The sequence below is a fragment of the Acartia tonsa genome, chromosome 3 (assembly GCF_053477335.1).
Source record: "Acartia tonsa isolate MP-2025a chromosome 3, ASM5347733v1, whole genome shotgun sequence".
NCBI classification, from domain to species: Eukaryota; Metazoa; Arthropoda; class Copepoda; order Calanoida; family Acartiidae; genus Acartia; species Acartia tonsa.
This window is the reverse complement of record NC_137262.1, coordinates 905,098-921,995: the sequence shown is the minus strand read 5'-3', so window position 1 is coordinate 921,995 and position 16,898 is coordinate 905,098. Positions and strand designations below refer to the sequence as shown.

At 34.8% G+C, this 16,898-nt stretch overlaps 1 protein-coding gene across 3 annotated transcripts in view; it reads left to right on the top strand.

Moving 5' to 3' along the window:
• The first annotated feature begins 238 nt into the window (after window positions 1–238).
• Window positions 239–16,898, top strand: part of LOC145312991 (ubiquitin carboxyl-terminal hydrolase 45-like) — a 25,100-nt gene continuing 8,440 nt past the window's right edge. The window contains exons 1-20 of one of the 3 annotated variants that reach the window (XM_080152211.1): window positions 239–364; window positions 1,595–1,754; window positions 3,527–3,555; window positions 5,256–5,420; window positions 5,741–5,889; window positions 6,391–6,514; window positions 6,768–6,888; window positions 7,431–7,573; window positions 8,302–8,508; window positions 8,698–8,759; window positions 8,977–9,070; window positions 9,931–10,012; window positions 10,974–11,049; window positions 11,230–11,357; window positions 11,741–11,866; window positions 12,826–12,937; window positions 15,004–15,080; window positions 15,638–15,744; window positions 16,027–16,173; window positions 16,421–16,697. In XM_080152211.1, coding sequence (XP_080008337.1) covers window positions 281–364; window positions 1,595–1,754; window positions 3,527–3,555; window positions 5,256–5,420; window positions 5,741–5,889; window positions 6,391–6,514; window positions 6,768–6,888; window positions 7,431–7,573; window positions 8,302–8,508; window positions 8,698–8,759; window positions 8,977–9,070; window positions 9,931–10,012; window positions 10,974–11,049; window positions 11,230–11,357; window positions 11,741–11,866; window positions 12,826–12,937; window positions 15,004–15,080; window positions 15,638–15,744; window positions 16,027–16,173; window positions 16,421–16,697 — 2,470 coding nt within the window. In that variant the 5' untranslated portion in view covers window positions 239–280. The remainder of the gene's footprint in view (window positions 365–1,594; window positions 1,755–3,526; window positions 3,556–5,255; window positions 5,421–5,740; window positions 5,890–6,390; window positions 6,515–6,767; window positions 6,889–7,430; window positions 7,574–8,301; window positions 8,509–8,697; window positions 8,760–8,976; window positions 9,071–9,930; window positions 10,013–10,973; window positions 11,050–11,229; window positions 11,358–11,740; window positions 11,867–12,825; window positions 12,938–15,003; window positions 15,081–15,637; window positions 15,745–16,026; window positions 16,174–16,420; window positions 16,698–16,898) is intronic. The other 2 variants (XM_080152210.1, XM_080152209.1) reach the window with 2 other exon arrangements.

Sequence of the window (16,898 nt, the reverse complement as noted above, 5' to 3'; positions counted from 1 at the left end):
TTAATTTTGGGGGAAGTAGAATTTTAATCAATTATGATCTTGCTATACATGTGGTTTCCCCTGGCAAGTAGGTATTCGCTTTCTTTTATTGCTAAAAAGAAATTCTAATAATATTTTTAAACTTAAGTTTCTAAAATCACCCAAAACATATGTTTGATTTAATTTTACCTTTATACCTGTTCTCTACTTGTTCTACTTGAAATTTTCTCAATATAACTATGAAAACTACGTGGCAAAATCTGAATTATACATTCTTATTTTTTTTCTTCATAATACTAGAATGGGGGCGAGAAAGAAGGGTCGACGCCAATCAGACCCTTCAAGGGAGGAAGCTGAAAGCACAGACGAAGAAAACATTCAGGAGGTGGGTTTTATTTTACGGTAGCGAAGCTCCTCTAAAGCTAGGGTTGATACATACGTCTGTCCGTCAATTAAATCATTATAGAAATTGTGTAAAAATCACTGATGATGAGAAAATCTGGCGCAGCTACTCAGAAACTTGGCTAGGATCGTTATATGATGTCAGCTACTAAAATCCTTTTAAGGTACAGCAACATTTCTTTTGGTTGTGGTGTTTTCAAATAAAGTGTAAGCTTTTCTTTAATTACTCGATTCATAACTCTTACGGCTGACATAGTATATTTTGATCATATCTTAGGAATAATTGTAATTTTGCTTTATAGATAAAATTACTGGAAAAAATGTTAACAGAAGTATAACATTATTGCTAGAAGTATTTAATTTTTCTCTCTAAATTGTGAATTTCACCTAGGCTATGAAATGACGCGAATCAGTATTTTTAAATCTCATTGTTGCATGCACTTTTATTTACATTGCTAGCATTACATACTTTTTTAGTATGCAGCGAAGCTACTCTTTAACTCACTTTGTCCGTCTATGAAGAAGTGTGATTTTCTGAGCGGGCATTATGGATTGATGGCTAAAAGTTTTAGTGAATATTTCTTTTACCAAGGAACAATCAGTGGATATTTTTTTTTGTATTAAAGTTATAAAGAAAATATTGGGATAAATGGATTTATGATTACTTGGATGTTACAGCAGATTATCATGTACTCAAATAAACTTGTAGCTGGCTAATATAACGACCCCTTCCCCCATCCAAACCATTACCCCCCCCCCCGTTAGCCGATTTCCTCCCCTCCTTCTGGATGAACGAACTGACCAATAAATGATGTCCATGTTAGCCACCTAATTTGACGACAATATTTCCCCTGTCATAATATCCAGTCCACGTATATTTAGTATCCATCATCGGTTTCCTTTGAGATTATTAGGAAGGGTTAGGCTACTTGGAAACTTCTAGAAAGCCAAACAGGAGCCTAATTGGAGTATACATCAAGATTTGACTGTTAAAATAAAATGTAGTAAAGTTTTATTCATTTATTACCTAACTTTAAACACGTCGAAAAGAAAGAAAAATTTAACATTTAGACAAAATTTTGACAATAATTCAAAGAAATTTTCGAATTCGATTTTATTCCAATTAATATTTCTTAACCCAAGATAATCTTCTTCCCTTTATAGAACTCGTTTATCAAACTCAATTTTAAACTCTTGTTTTTTTGTTGTTTAGGTTGACACAAGTATATGCCCCCACACAGGGAAAGCAGTAAGCCTCCCCGCCATCAAGAAGAATCTCAAAATATCATTCGTAAAGATTGGCCAGTGCGCCCCTTGCCTCAAGACAAGAAAGTTACAGGGTCGTCCTGTCCCCCCTCCCAGGGCAGGTTTAGGTAATTTTTCATTAGATCTTGTGTCCCGCAGGGACGAGGGAACATTGCCAGACGTACCCATAAGTAGCGCAGCAATAACAAGCTTAACCACATTCAAGGGATGTATATTCTACACAAGATTTTTCCCTCCTGGTTTTTTTCAAGCAAGTAATGGGGAAAATTTCAGAACTCTTAATTTCATTTATATTTTAATATCCCACACATTATTATAGTTTTTTTTACCAAGGAGGGGAGAAAAAGCAAAAAAAAAATGTTTCATTTCTCAAAATTTTTTTTTTCCTCCAACAACATATTTTTTTATTTTTTTACCCCCCCCCCCCCCCCCCCCCATTTGGCAGGGTCAATTTTTCCGAATTTACACCCCTGCCACTTTCGTCGCTAAATCTATAAAAAAGTTAAATCTTAAAATATATTTTTATTTTTTACAAAATGACCATCCGACCTACTTACTTATGTACATTCAGATATATCTTATTTGTAGAAAAAATTAAATTTTATTTTGCATATGAATAGTAATACCTAATGAAAAGCATTATTAGATAATTCAATTTTCTTATCCTAACTTTATACATTTTATAAATTTAAATATTTATATCTCTGAATTGTTACTTAATATTTATGTGAATAGTACTGTTTAATTTTATACAGTAGAAGTTTATTCAATTAGGGATAGGTTTATGTAAGAGAAAATAATATCTTCAAATTTGAAAACTTTTTATTAATTTACTAGCGGCTAGGGTTGTTGATTTCTCTGGGGAGGGTGGTGGTACCCTCCCCCAAAATAGTTATAAACCTTCCCGGGACCTATGAGAAACTACCCTGTTAAGGGGAACCCGATCGGTTCAGCGGTTAGCGAGATCCTTCGGTACATACAAACAGATATCCTGTTACTTTATTTTAAGGAATAAAGGGGGATGGGGACATTTTCTTGCCTTTCCAGGATAGATTACAGTGATGGAAGATTTGGGGAAAGCTTTTTTTATAAGCCATTGGCGTTTCCATGTATCCCCGTTCTTATATTTGATTATTTTCCCTTTAAAGCAACAAAGCCATACAATAACATAGCGAGTAAGGTTCACTTATCTTAATTCATGTGTATGTAAGGATAAGGGATAATAAAAATGAAAGTTTGAAAAAAAAGGCATGCAATTAATACAAAATTATTGTTAAAAAAGTTAAAAATCAACGTGTTTAAAATGGACGTACGGACATTCTGGTAACGATTATAGAGTTGCTATGCTTTCTAAATCGTACCAAACTACTTCAGGAATCATCATGCAAAGTTTGAAATCGTTAGGAAAATTCTAACTTGCCTAAATTAACAAAAAAAGCTATCCGTTACGGCCGTACGGACCGACCCTAATTATAGAAAAGCTTCGCTTGTAAAAAGTAAGTTTTCTAAACATTGCCTGCAAAAGCTTTCGATATTAGCCTTACACTTTACAAAAGAATACCTTGTCATTTATGATTTCGTATTTTAACTTTACAGTTTCCTGTTTTATTCAATATAGAATGTTGTTAGATTGCTGAGCAAATCGTTAGGATCTATCATTTTTAATTGAGGCTCTTAAGATTTTTTTGGCTATAACAATTTTTTAAAGTTTTTTAATGATCTATGATTACACCTGGTTTTTTTTATAAATTCTCTTCCTGCTTCGTAAACAATATAATGCTAATTAGCTTGTTATTTACATATGTCAAGATTATTATTAGTTTTAATAAAACCCTCAGTAAAGTTATAGTTTAATATTATAAAGTTATTTTATTTTCAGGTGTCAAGAAAACAGCTCATGAATTAAAGGTTGGTGGTTGTGTTTTTTTTGTAAGCATATCTACTCTATACACAATTTTATGCAATTTACGCGATTTATACGATTTGTATCATGCTTCCCCTCGTTAATGCGCCTCGTATGAGAGTGCCATTAATTAGGGTGGCTTAATATGGAACAGCTGCCAAAACTCTAGGCCAGGGTGATGTAATAATTGAGTAGCTTCCACGAGAATTGCAGGTCAGCTTGTAATGTAACAAAGAATACAATTAGCTGTGCGCGAAGCTTACCAATCCAAGATTGGCCAAAAGATTCTCACTTCCAGTCTCCGTGTGCATCTGAATCCTAACTTCAGAGAATCAGGACTACAACAATAACATCATCAAGAATAGAAAAAAATATTGAAATTAAACTTCAAATTTACTGAAGTTTTTATGAATACTAACTAATAGAGAAACATAACTAAATTGTCAATTCTTAACTATTTTGTCATAACATTGTATTTTTATGTAAGAAAAATATGTTTCTCCAAATATTCAAATAGAATAGATGACTTCAAATGCTTTCTTGAGAAATAAGATAAAATCATGTTATTGAATAATAACATGAAAGGCTTCTTTTTACTTCTACACACATATTTATTTATTATTTGTAATGCACATACTAGAAGCTAGGGATATCACAACTAAAGATTATATCCTTTTGCAAGACAAAAGTTTTTTCCGCATCGTATTATAAACAGCTTTCAGCGGATATAAAATGTACAATTATAAGATTAAAACCTGTTTTTTAGCCCCGAGATGCCGAAGGCACGGGCTAAAAAAACAAATTTTTATCTTATGATTGTACATTTTTCTATTTGTGGAAAACTGGATATTATACAATGCTAGACATAGTTTTTTTCGTATGGATGAGAACCGGTTCTAATCCACGGGTTTTGAATGAATACGAGAAAATGACATTCTCATTTTCACATCTCAATTCTATCTTAAAATTTATATTTTTTACTTAAAAGTTGCTTCAAAACCGATTAATATCCGCTAGTTTAAAACCGGTTTTCAGCCATATAAAAAATCCTGTGTAGCACCGTATTACAGACAATTTTTTTTTACAAATATTGAAATGAAAATTTAAACCCAGGCCCTCGGCACCTCGGGTCTAACAAAACTGGTTTGAATCCTATAAATAATATTTCATTTTAGTATCCGTGGAAAGTTGTCTTTAATATGATGCGAAAGATAACTATTCTTCTTTTGCTAAATCACTTATGCCTGGTATATTACAATTATTACATAAAATAATGCATTGTGTTAGTACAATTAATAACAAGTCTGGCAACATTTGAAAGTAGCAAATCAGTCAATTATACAAAACCCTAGCATCCAGAGTCTTTGAATTCAAAGGGATAGATAAAGGGGATGGAAATAGCATAAAACCACCCCAAGACCAATGTGCAGCCTCCCTATCATGGAGAACCCAATAGGTTAAGCACTTATGGAAATCTTAAGCTACAGACAAAAAAAAACTTATTACTCTATATTATAGGATGATATATTGTTTTCTATAAAAAAAATTTACAGTTCGAGAAAACTTCATTTCAGTAAGGAGAATTATTTCATTATTTTTTTTGTGAAATGTTCTTACCTACTAATGCAAGAGTAGCTGCTCTATGATGACAGTATTATTGCACTTTAAACAACTTCCAACAATAGTTTGTTAATTACCATTTCAGAAAGAACAACTAGAACGTGCCAAAGCAGAACGGGAAGCTGTCCAAGCCAAATTAAAAGCTCTGAAAGCGGTTACACAGCCGGCGGTTGCCATAGCAGTTGGAGACCAGAAAGAGGCGGCTGCACAACACAAAGAACAGGACAAAGAAACGGCGGCTGAGTTCAAGGTGAGTCGTTATACAAAACTTCCCTGAAAATTTTATAACATTATATTCAGCTGTTACTTTCATATAGAGTAACAGATCTATAGTATAGATGTATATACAGACAACTACCTCCCTTCCTTTTTCAATGACCTCTTTCGTCTGCTTCTAAATTATTTTCTGCTACTTGGCTGTGTTAATATAAGCGACATCATTGGTTGATTTTTAATGACCCAATAGAAAGGTTGCACAAGGCGGTTGCGATGGGGAGATATAGTTATTTAAACCTTTCTTCCTCTAGTGTTTTACTCTAATTATATAGTATTGAACCCTTATTATTTTAGACTGAAAGCAAGGAAAAGCCAACATCAGCACAGCAACAGCAACAACAACCCCAGGGTCCAGTGATTGTGTGGTTGTGTTTACGATGTGGTAGTCAATGCTGTGGCCAACAGAGCAAAAATCACTGTGAGGATCATTTTAAACAACCAAGGTAATAAAAAATTAACATTTACTAGATTAGTTCAAAGATTGATGGACAATTTAAGTGTTTTTCTATAGAAGTATCATTTTGAACCATGTAGGTATCCTTATAATACAGTAACAGGATCTCTGTCTGTTACTCTGTACCTAAGGATCTTGCTAACTGCTGACCCGGTATGGATCTCCTTTACAGGGTAGCTTCTTATAAGTCACGGGAAGGTTTATAACTATTTTGGAGGAGAGTATCACTACCCTCCCTAGAGAAATCGCCAAAAATAAAAATAAAAACGCCGCCCTGCAAATATTTTTAGCAATTGGCTAAAAACATAAATAACACCAATTAGCGGTAAAAAAAATATTTTTGGTAAATATCTGATTTTAATATAGATTGTAAAGAAACAATTTTACATGTCCCTAAAGGCCTCTAAGGGCGTAGCCGCTAGTTTTTTCTCAGGAAAGGCATGAGATGACAATTGTCTACTTTTTCTTTTTCATGTTTTGTGCTTTTCAGATCTGATTTGCATTGTCTGTACCTCAACACAGAAAACTGGCAGATTTTTTGTTGGGAGTGCAATAAAGATATCTACGTGGACAGTCATAAGAAACTTTATGAAGTTGTTGAGTTTGTTAAAAAGGTAAAAAAATCAATTAAAATGCAGTATTTGTGCTATTTCTGGTAAATTAATCTTTTTCCCTCGCTATTATATTAAGATTATATTTACGAATTTGTATTGTGAGGTATGCAGAAGACGTATAATGCAATTAATTTTCCTTCCAAAGGGTTAGGTAAGTAAATGAAAAGAATTCTTTTTCTTGGTAAAAAATCTCTATAGGTACTGTTTTTACGTTTTAATCATGCTTTTTAATTAATTTTTGGTAAATTTTTAGATTAATGAGAAGCCTAACAAGCAGAATGTGAAAGCCGTGCCTATTCGTGTACCCGGGACCACCATTACTAAAGACACGGGGAACACAGCCTCTACTGCTGCTGCTGCTCAACCAGGTACAGGTACTACAAACAGGATACAGTGTGTGGGGGTCCGGGGGGGGGGGGGGACTGAGGGGAGGTTATGAATTGTGAAGATACGACGACATCACCTTAGTTGCCGTCTTTAAATGACATCTCTGTTTAATAACTGTTAAAACACTGCTCACAATCGTCCTGTAAACTTAGCAAGCTTGAATATTTCAAGAGAATTGTATTTTTAATAACATAGTTTTCAAATTTACCTTTGTTATCAAAAGAAAAGTAAAACTGATACTGATACCAATGCAATAGATATTGCATTATTTACTGTGTGTAAAAAAACATATAAGAAAGGATGAGTTTTTGTCTTTATTTTATATTACGAGTGTATTTTAATCACATATGTAGTTATAGCACACTTTAATCACTCATAAACGACCCCCCCTCCCTTTTCTTTCTTTACTAAATAATGACAAGAATCGAAAGGGAAAAAAATGTTGGGTATTTCATTATCTCAATTAAATATACCTACCAACTATTTTTTTGGTGTCCAAACGTATATTGATTATTTTTAATATTTGAAGGTCAATTGTTGAAAGTGAAGGGCCTGAACAACCTCGGCAACACCTGTTTCTTCAACTCTGTGATGCAATGTCTCTCACAAACACATCCGCTCACTCAACTCATAGACCAACAGACCAGCAAAGGAGCGAATCTTTGTCTTACAGTAAGTACTTTATTTTTAAAGCTTAGGCACTTTCAATATATACTAGTTACTCCAACCCTAGCCCATAGGGGGGGGGGGGGGTTGATGTGGTTAAAAAATAGCCAAAAAACACCGAAAGAAAGGGGGGAGGCTGATGTGCCACTTTTTGAAACCAAAAGTAAAACGCGCATGATCTTAGCCCATAAAAGAGTTACAGCTCTAAAATTCTGCACAGCAGTTGCTTTTGTTAAGAACAGTATGGAATTGTGAAGAAACGGCGGCGGAATTGCCGCTCCCGCCGAAATTTTTCAGACAAAAAACCATAATACTTTATATTATAGGATGTCATTGTCTTTCCGGCCGTAATCATGAACTAAAAAACTTCTGATCATGGAAAGAAAACGACGTAGCGGGATATGTCGTATTTTATCTGTAGCTTTTTTCCTATTTCTAGCTAATGCAGGGGACTCTAACCCTGCGGGGCTAATTTCCTAACCCTGCGGGGCAATGATTAATATTTAACTATCCTAAAATAACGTATCAAAAGCTACAGTACTGTGAAAATACGACGAAGCCCGCTACTTCGGTTTTTTTCCATGGTCGAAAACTTACAGGACTAATGTTGTATTAAAATGTATGTAAGTTCCTATTATTGATTCCTATTCCTTCTCATTTGACATTTTGTTTGACTTTCGTTGCACAGTTTCACTGTAGAATAATTGCCATATTTACATCAAATGTTTTTATAGATTTTGGATGAGGGCGAGGTGACACTGTCTGAAGACGAGAATGACAATATACCCGACGTGACCGCCGCCAGCTACATCATGGTGCCCGAGCTCAACCTGTACTTGCCCGAGGGAGGACCGATGATGACCAGCTTGGCCGCCTTTCTCAAGGAGATGAATATGGCGAGCAAGTCGGTCACCATAAACCCTTCCCATCTGTTTGGTCAGGTAGGCATACTGTCTGATAAACAATGCATATGTCTTATTTGACATGTGTTGTGTTATGCAAGCGAGTTAAACTTTACTTATCTAGTCGACAATTTTATCAATAAATATTTTTATTCATAGAATTTATATTGAACAAAACAATATTCTTTCATCAAGGTCTAAAATTGACACTTGTATTGATATATATAGGTTGTGAAACAGTCGCCCAAATTTCGTGGAATGCAGCAGCAAGACTCACAAGAACTTTTAAGGTATATTGATTGATCAGGCTAGCCAGTGTTGAATTATAGGTTTACATCCCCAAACCTAATTTTAATTTACCACGATTTTACTCCATCAAAGTTATCAAAATTTTCTGTAATTAAAAGTTGAATTAAATCGCTAAAACACAGTCCTTGTATTTTACTGTTTTCTCACACAGATTAAACTACTCTTTTTAATGGGTATTCACATCCTTGTCTGTTTCAGATATCTGATGGATGGATTAAGAAATGAAGAATCAAAACGACAAAAATCCGCAATTCTTAAATATTTTGGACTTACTGAAAAAACAGACCCCAAGGTAATCTTTATTTTTTTGCCAGGAAATAAGGATATGAGATTGGACATGAAATTAATCTTCCCATTCCTCCAAATTCTTATGTGTATTATTCTACTATAGATTGATTATGATAATTCTGGGGAAGAAAGGTGTTAGGATTAATTTATTTTTTTCACTTTCCAGATGTAATTTGGAAAAATGAAAAGCACTAGGTAACACATTTCCTATTTCATACTAGCGGCTGAAACCTTTGCATCTAAGGTGGCCTCTTATTCCAAAGTGTATGGAAGGGCAGAAAAATAGCAAAAAAACATAAGATTGAATTCTTAAACAATAATAGACTTGAACCATCCAGAACCTAACGGGAAGCGTCCGAAAATAGAGATCTTATTCAGTTCAGTGGTTATTGAAATCTTTAGCTACAGTCTACAGACAAAAAAAACCTTACTACTATCCTTATATTAAAGTAACAGGATTTTTGTCTGTTTGTTTGTCTGTGTATCTGTGTGTCTGTACCGAAGGGTCTCGCTTACCGCTGAACCGGTCGGGTTCTCCTTAACAGGGTAGATTCTCATAGGTCCTGGGAAGGTTTATAACTATTTTGGCGAGGATACCACCACCCTCCCAAGGGAAATCACAATAAAATCGATAAAAATTGAAATACTCCTGCCGCATAGTGTCGCTAGCGTAGTGGTGCTGCGTAGAGACATGAATTTAACAGCTGATTGACCATAGACAAATTATTTCTCAAATTAGATATTTAAAATTAAAAATAAACATTTAAATGCCACTAGAGGCCTCTAGGAGCGTAGCCGCTAGTTATAGGATATACTAGAAAAATAAAATTCTATTAAATACTTACTAATGTGAATCTTTTTCAGAGTGTCAACAAAGGGATAAGAAAGAAGCTAAAGTTATATGGAAGAACTGGAAATCATACTATTTTAGATAAAGTTTTCTCAGGTGATAAACTATTCTGTGATTAAAGATATTTATTTTTTTTATTTTTACTTCACGAAAACGTTCTTTGAATTTCTTTCACTTTTAATTTGTTTACCTATATGATATTAGACTTATTCTATTTAATTTATTTAGAATATAATTTGGGAATAGTGCCATTATTTATTCAGATTTATAATCATTACCCTTTCATCAAACAACCTTTATCTTTAGGTCAAATGGTATCCATAGTGGAGTATAGTATGTGAAGAGTGCCATTATTCATTCAGATTTATAATCATAAACCTTTCATTAACTAACCTTTATCTTTAGGTCAAATGGTATCAACTATAGTCTGTGAAGAGTGCCATTATTCATTCAGATTTATAATTAAAACCCTTTCATTAACTAACCTTTATCTTTAGGTCAAATGGTATCAACTATATTATCTGAAGAGTGTTATTATTCATTCAGATTTATAATTATAACCCTTTCATCAAATAACCTTTATCTTTAGGTCAAATGGTATCAAAAACTATAGTCTGTAAAGAGTGCCATTATTCATTCAGATTTATAATTTTAACCCTTTCATTAACTAACCTTTATCTTTAGGTCAAATGGTATTAACTATAGTATGTGAAGAGTACCATTATTCATTCAAATTTATAATCATGACCCTTTCATCAAACAACCTTTATCTTTAGGTCAAATGGTATCCACTATAGTATGTAAAAAGTGCCATTATTCTAGTCCGTTTTATACGCATAGCACTTTCATCAAACAACCTTTCTCTTTAGGTCAAATGGTATCAACTATATTATCTGAAGAGTGTTATTATTCATTCAGATTTATAATCATAACCCTTTCATCAAATAACCTTTATCTTTAGGTCAAATGGTATCAAAAACTATAGTCTGTAAAGAGTGCCATTATTCTAGTTCATTTTAAAAGCATAGCCCATTCATCAAACAACCTTTATCTTTAGGTCAAATGGTATCAACTATAGTTTGTGAAGAGTGCCATTATTCTAGTCAAATGTATGAACCTTTCCTGGATTTAAGGTGAGTTTTATTAAACAAGAATAACAAATCTATTCAAATATTCAGTAGGTAATAAAAACTATATTTATTGAGGCAATAAATAAGAGTTTAAATGTTGTTCACAAGTAACATAATATGTATCCACTAAAAATTGAAACAAAAAACTGGGACAAAATTATTTAACAAAGCGTATCTATTTAGTTTACCAGTGGTTGAGGACAAGCCAACACACAAGCCCCGAGGCCGGCTAGGACCTCATGTACTTCCAGACGACCAGGACAATGTTAGAGTCACTTGCTGTGGGGTCCAAGAAGAGAAAAAATCAAAGGAATGATATTTCTTATGGTCAAAAAATTGAAATTTAACTATATCATCTTAAAACAATGTAAAAAATTGTGATATATTATGTTATGTTTTATTTTAAATGGTTCCTGCTGCACTGCTGATCGGTCAGGTGCGCGTCTTGGCCCAAAACTGGCGCAAATCATTACCATGTACAGTTAAACTTCGTACATTCAAAGGGTTGGTTTTTCTGAAGGGGGTTTTACCTTATAATCAAACACATCATTTAGAAAGATTTGGTTCAGAGATACACCAAAATAGGATCTAGTTGTGAATTTACATTCTCTATTGGCTAGGCATCCACAACGTCCCCGATCTACAGACCTTAATTATAGAAAACCCTCACTTTAATAATATCATTTACTGCAGGTTCAAATGAAAAAAGACAAACAGAAAAAGAAACGGGAATCTCGAAAGGGCAACAAGGACGGCAATAGTATAGAAGGCGGGGAGGATAATAACAAGGATAAATCTTCTGTGATAGCCAAGAGACCAGGTACATTATTTCATTATTGTTTTGTTTAAAGGGGCGTCGTAGCTCAGTGTTAACGCACTGAGTTACGGTGATGAGAGTTCGAGTTCTAGTCCCCATGTGGAAACTCGAATTTCTCAGTTAAATACATTCACGCAACTTCCCCTGGTTGTGTAAGAAGGGGATTATTGAGTAAGTTTAGATACTTAATAGTCAAGTACAAAATATCAGTACTACCCTTATCCCAAGCTCCTCTGCGGAGAGCGTCATTCATTACGGTGACTTAATTTGGGACACCTGCCATACTCGGCGAGGGTGAGGTAATAATGAGTAGCTCTCATGAGATAGCGGGTCAAGTCATAATGTGCTTGAACGTGGAGCTTGATAGCCCTAGTGGCTATACAAAAGTGTCTCAGCCTACTCCATGACTACTTAGGTCCAAACCCTAAGAGACTATGGCTAATCAATCAATCAAAACTCACCTAGAGTCTAAGGGCAAAGCAACTATTTATTTTCATATATTTGCTACTCTGTAACTAGAGTTGTTACGCATTTTAATTTTTTTCTGATTATGTCAGCACAGATTTATTAACTATTGATCACCTGTTGGACTGATTTAAAAAGTAAAAAAAATATATTACTGAAAATTAAACGAGCTCTTCTAAATTATATTAGTGTTTTATTGATAATAGCTAAAATCTTCCTTCTCGTTATCAATCTTTTTAGTATGCCTTTTTTTTAAAAAAGGCATCTAGTTTACTCTTCTTTCACCAATTTAAAAAAAAAAAAATTTCTGCTCCCTCGTTACTTGGTGCGTTCTTGGGACTTCTAAAACAGTAGGTAGTCTCCAAGTTTTTCCTTTCCTGGGATGTCATTGTCCAAGTCCCCTTGGTATCTACACGAAAGGAGAGTCATTTTTTTTTATTTTATAAAGGCTTTAGTTTTATGAAAACTATTCTTGTTTCATTATATGTTTGATTTAGGTGTTGATAAACTGCTGCCCAACTCACAGTCAGCCCCTGGCACCCTGAATTCTCTGGTAGCGGCCACTATCACCACTCTTGTTCCTACAACAAACAATAATATTACCAACAGGCATTTTTACTTTTTAGTTTTTATTAGGGTTGGGCCGGATATCCGGTGTGGCCGGATATCCGGCCGGATATCCGGCCATTTTTAATATCCGGCCGGATACCGAATATTGAAACTATCCGGCCGGATATCCGGCTCTATAATTTTTTATACTTTACACCAAAAAATCTGCTTTCTAAAATCTTAAATGGCTATAATTTTCTTATTATTGAAGCTAGAAGAACATTTTTTCTGAATAAGTTTAACTTTATGTTAATTTATATAAGATTACTGAAGAAATTTTTTTTTACTACTTTAATATCTGGTAATTTGGCCGGTTATCCGGCCGGATATCCGGTAATTTGGCCGGATAACCGGATATTTGCCGGATATCCGGCGCTGGCCGGATATCTACCGGATATCCGGCATTTAAAATCAGCCGGATATCCAGTATCCGGTATCCGGCCAAAAAAATATCCGGCCCAACCCTAGTTTTTATAGTCACAAAATAAATGAAAACAGAGTTTCGTTTCCATTGGAATTGCACCTTTCAGGAATTATACCGAGTCATGAAAATTTTCTGGCATGGAGAGGTTAACGATAAATAAAAAAATCTACATCTATTCTTTCCTAAAATTATAACAAACTTTAGAAGATTAAATTCATATTCTAGTACATTTTGAAACAACCTAACAACCGTAAAAGGGGGGGGGGGGAAATGTGGTGACTCGTCACACGACATACCAGCAATTTTATTTTGGGTGCTACTCCCTTAGTTTTAGAGATAATTGGATGAAATCTTTTGGGCTGGGTCACTAATTACCCCAACTAGTGGTATCTTTAAAAAAAAACGGCGGCGGGACCGCCGCTCCCGCCGTCCGCCGCCGTTTTCCGCCGCCATTAAAAAAAAAATTATATTGCATTTCTCGCCGAATTAGGCAATTTGGAATCATTTGAGACCATGTTATTTTTTTCAAAAATTTTTCCCCTTACAAGCAACCCTGCGGGGGGACTTAGTCATTTTTTTCAAATTCTCGTTTATGAAGGTATATCTTAAATACAGTATGCTACTCCCTTAGTTTTAGAGATAATTGGATGAAATCTTTTTGTTTGTGTCACTAATTACCCCAAGTTTTGGTATCTTTCGGCCGCCGCCGTTTTCCGCCGCCACCATAAAAAAAATTTTATTGCATTTCTCGCCGAATTAGGCAATTTGGAATCATTTGAGACCATGTTATTTTTTCAAAAAATTTTCCCCTTACAAGCAACCCTGCGGGGGTCATTTTTTTCAAATTCTCGTTTATGAAGGTATATCTTAAATACAGTATGCTACTCCCTTAGTTTTAGAGATAATTGGATGAAATCTTTTTGATTGTGTCACTAATTACCCCAAGTTTTGGTATCTTTAAAAAAAAACGGCAGCAGCACCGCCGCTCCCGCCGTTTTCCGCCGCCACCAAAAAAAAAAATTTTTATTGCATTTCTCGCCGAATTAGGCAATTTTGAATCATATGAGACCATGTTATTTTTTCAAATTTTTTGGGGGCGGTGGCGGAAAACGGCGGCGGCGGATGGCGGGAGTAAGGTTGCTTGTAAGGGGAAATTTTTGAAAAAAATAACTTGGTCTCATATAATATTATTCCAAATTGCCTAATTCGGCGAGAAATGCAATAAAAAAATTTTTTTTAATGGCGGCGGAAAACGGCGGCGGACGGCGGGAGCGGCGGTCCCGCCGCCGTTTTTTTTAAAGATACCACTAGTTGGGGTAATTAGTGACCCAGCCCAAAAGATTTCATCCAATTATCTCTAAAACTAAGGGAGTAGCACCCAAAATAAAATTGCTGGTATGTCGTGTGACGAGTCACCACATTTCCCCCCCCCCCCCCCTTTAATTAAGCTCTCTATGACAGACAATGGGAAGCTCAATTGACAAAAAAAAATATCGGTAACATAAATGGGTCAAAAGGTATTTTTTTGGTTCTGCTAAACATTTAGTGTTAATAGATGGATAAGATTAAAAAGATGGCAATAGATGGCATTATCTTGGTAGGCGTTGTAACCTTTTACATTCTAAAAAAGTAAATATTGTAGCAGCAATGTGAATAACAAATCTTTAACATCTTCTACAACAACCACAACAAGTGGAGTTTCATCTGCTACTTCAACAGGCGTGTTCATACAAAATTGTCAATTTAAAATAATCTAAGTAGCGGATTTTCCATATAGTTAGTACTTTTCCTTATTTTGACTTTTAGTTTCTCTACATTCACTGGCTTAAAAATTATCAGAAGAACTTTCACGTAAACAGTTGACACATGATTATATTATTTTTTCAGCAGGGGTGTATTATATTTTACACAAGATTTATTTTTTTTCCCGGCTACAAAATTTTTATTTCAACCCCCCCCCCCCCCCCCCCCAAGTTTTTTCTCACCAAGAAACTGGAAAAATATTTAAAGAACTACGTTTTCAGTTTTTTTAATTTTTACATTTTTTCCCCTCCAACCACTTATTTTTTATTTCCCCCCCCCCCTCCCCCTGAGCAGGGTCAATTTTAAAAATATACACCCCTGTTTTTCAGTAAGCCTCGTTAATGTTTTTTTCCTCTTATAAAGTTGTTATTTCTAAAGATAGACCGACGTACGAACATACTGCAAATTCAAGAAAGCTTTTCTTTTAGTAAAAATCCTTTGCCACATTTGTATGAACACTACATATTGTACAGCTGCTTCAGAAAAATCTTCCAAAACTGGCAATACTAGCAACAGTACTCCGTCCAAGTCTAAAAGTGCCTATGAAATTAAAAACGATGCCAACAAGAGTAAAAAGGAATGGCTATATCCATTAATATTAAATGATTTTTTTGTGTTTTCTATGTACTGGTTTTCAAAATATATTTGACAAATTCTTCCCATAACCTTAAAAATATAACTTTTCATATCTGCATTTATATAGATTAAAAGAAAGCCTTTGACAACTATTTACAACTATTGCATTTTATTTACCTTCCTAGTATATTTTGAAAAATGATCAAATATGCCTATCAATGTTTCACCAAATTCAAAGCCTCCACCACATTTCTACTATTTTAATGGACATTGCCACTAACAGGAAACCACAAAATCCGCGAGCTGGAAGGATGGGGGTTACAGCGAGGGGGAGGAAGAGGAGGAGGAGGGGTATGAAGAAGAGGCGGAGGACGGATGGGATTGGGAGTATGGGGAGACTTGGGAGGAGGGGGATAAGGAGGGACAAAATCAGGTTCGTGCAATACATTATTTTTACAGTGAGGGAAACGAAGCATTTTTGAAAACTTTTTGAACATGTTTTTTAAAGAATTAGATTTTTGTAAGTACCTACCTAGTCAATAAAAAGGTTCACCAATTCGACACTAAGAAAAGGTGTTATTGTTTACGGCCGAATGGAATTAGACAAAGGCCTTAAAAAGAAACAAGACAATGTTTAAATGTTTAATAACTTGTTCAAAATTCTTAATATTTGTATTCAGGATGAAAACGGTGACGAAAACGATTCTGAATATTACGATGGTGACAACAAATCAATCTACGGCGTCACTGCAGACGAAGATTCCAAGCCAAGCAAACCGTTGCAGTCATTAAATCCACTACCGCCAGAGATGATCAACCGCAATTTTGAGCATGAACAGAGCGCTGAACCAACGACAGGCGGTGAAGAGGCGGAGACCGGCGCCTCGTCTAACGCTGATGTGGAGGATAACGATATTGATGAACGACACTTTGATTCGGCGGCTGCCGACGACAAAGGCAAGGATAGATTGATAAGTAATAAGATCTACAGAATATTAATTTTCTTGTTTTGATAGGTAAGAAACATACAAAAACTTATACGCTTAACAGCAACCTTTTCGCTTCTTTATTTATATTTGCGTATTAGATTTACCTTCCAAGAGATTTCTATCTCAATTCTAAGTCCATTAAATCAAAAGTTCAAAGATATAGATTTCC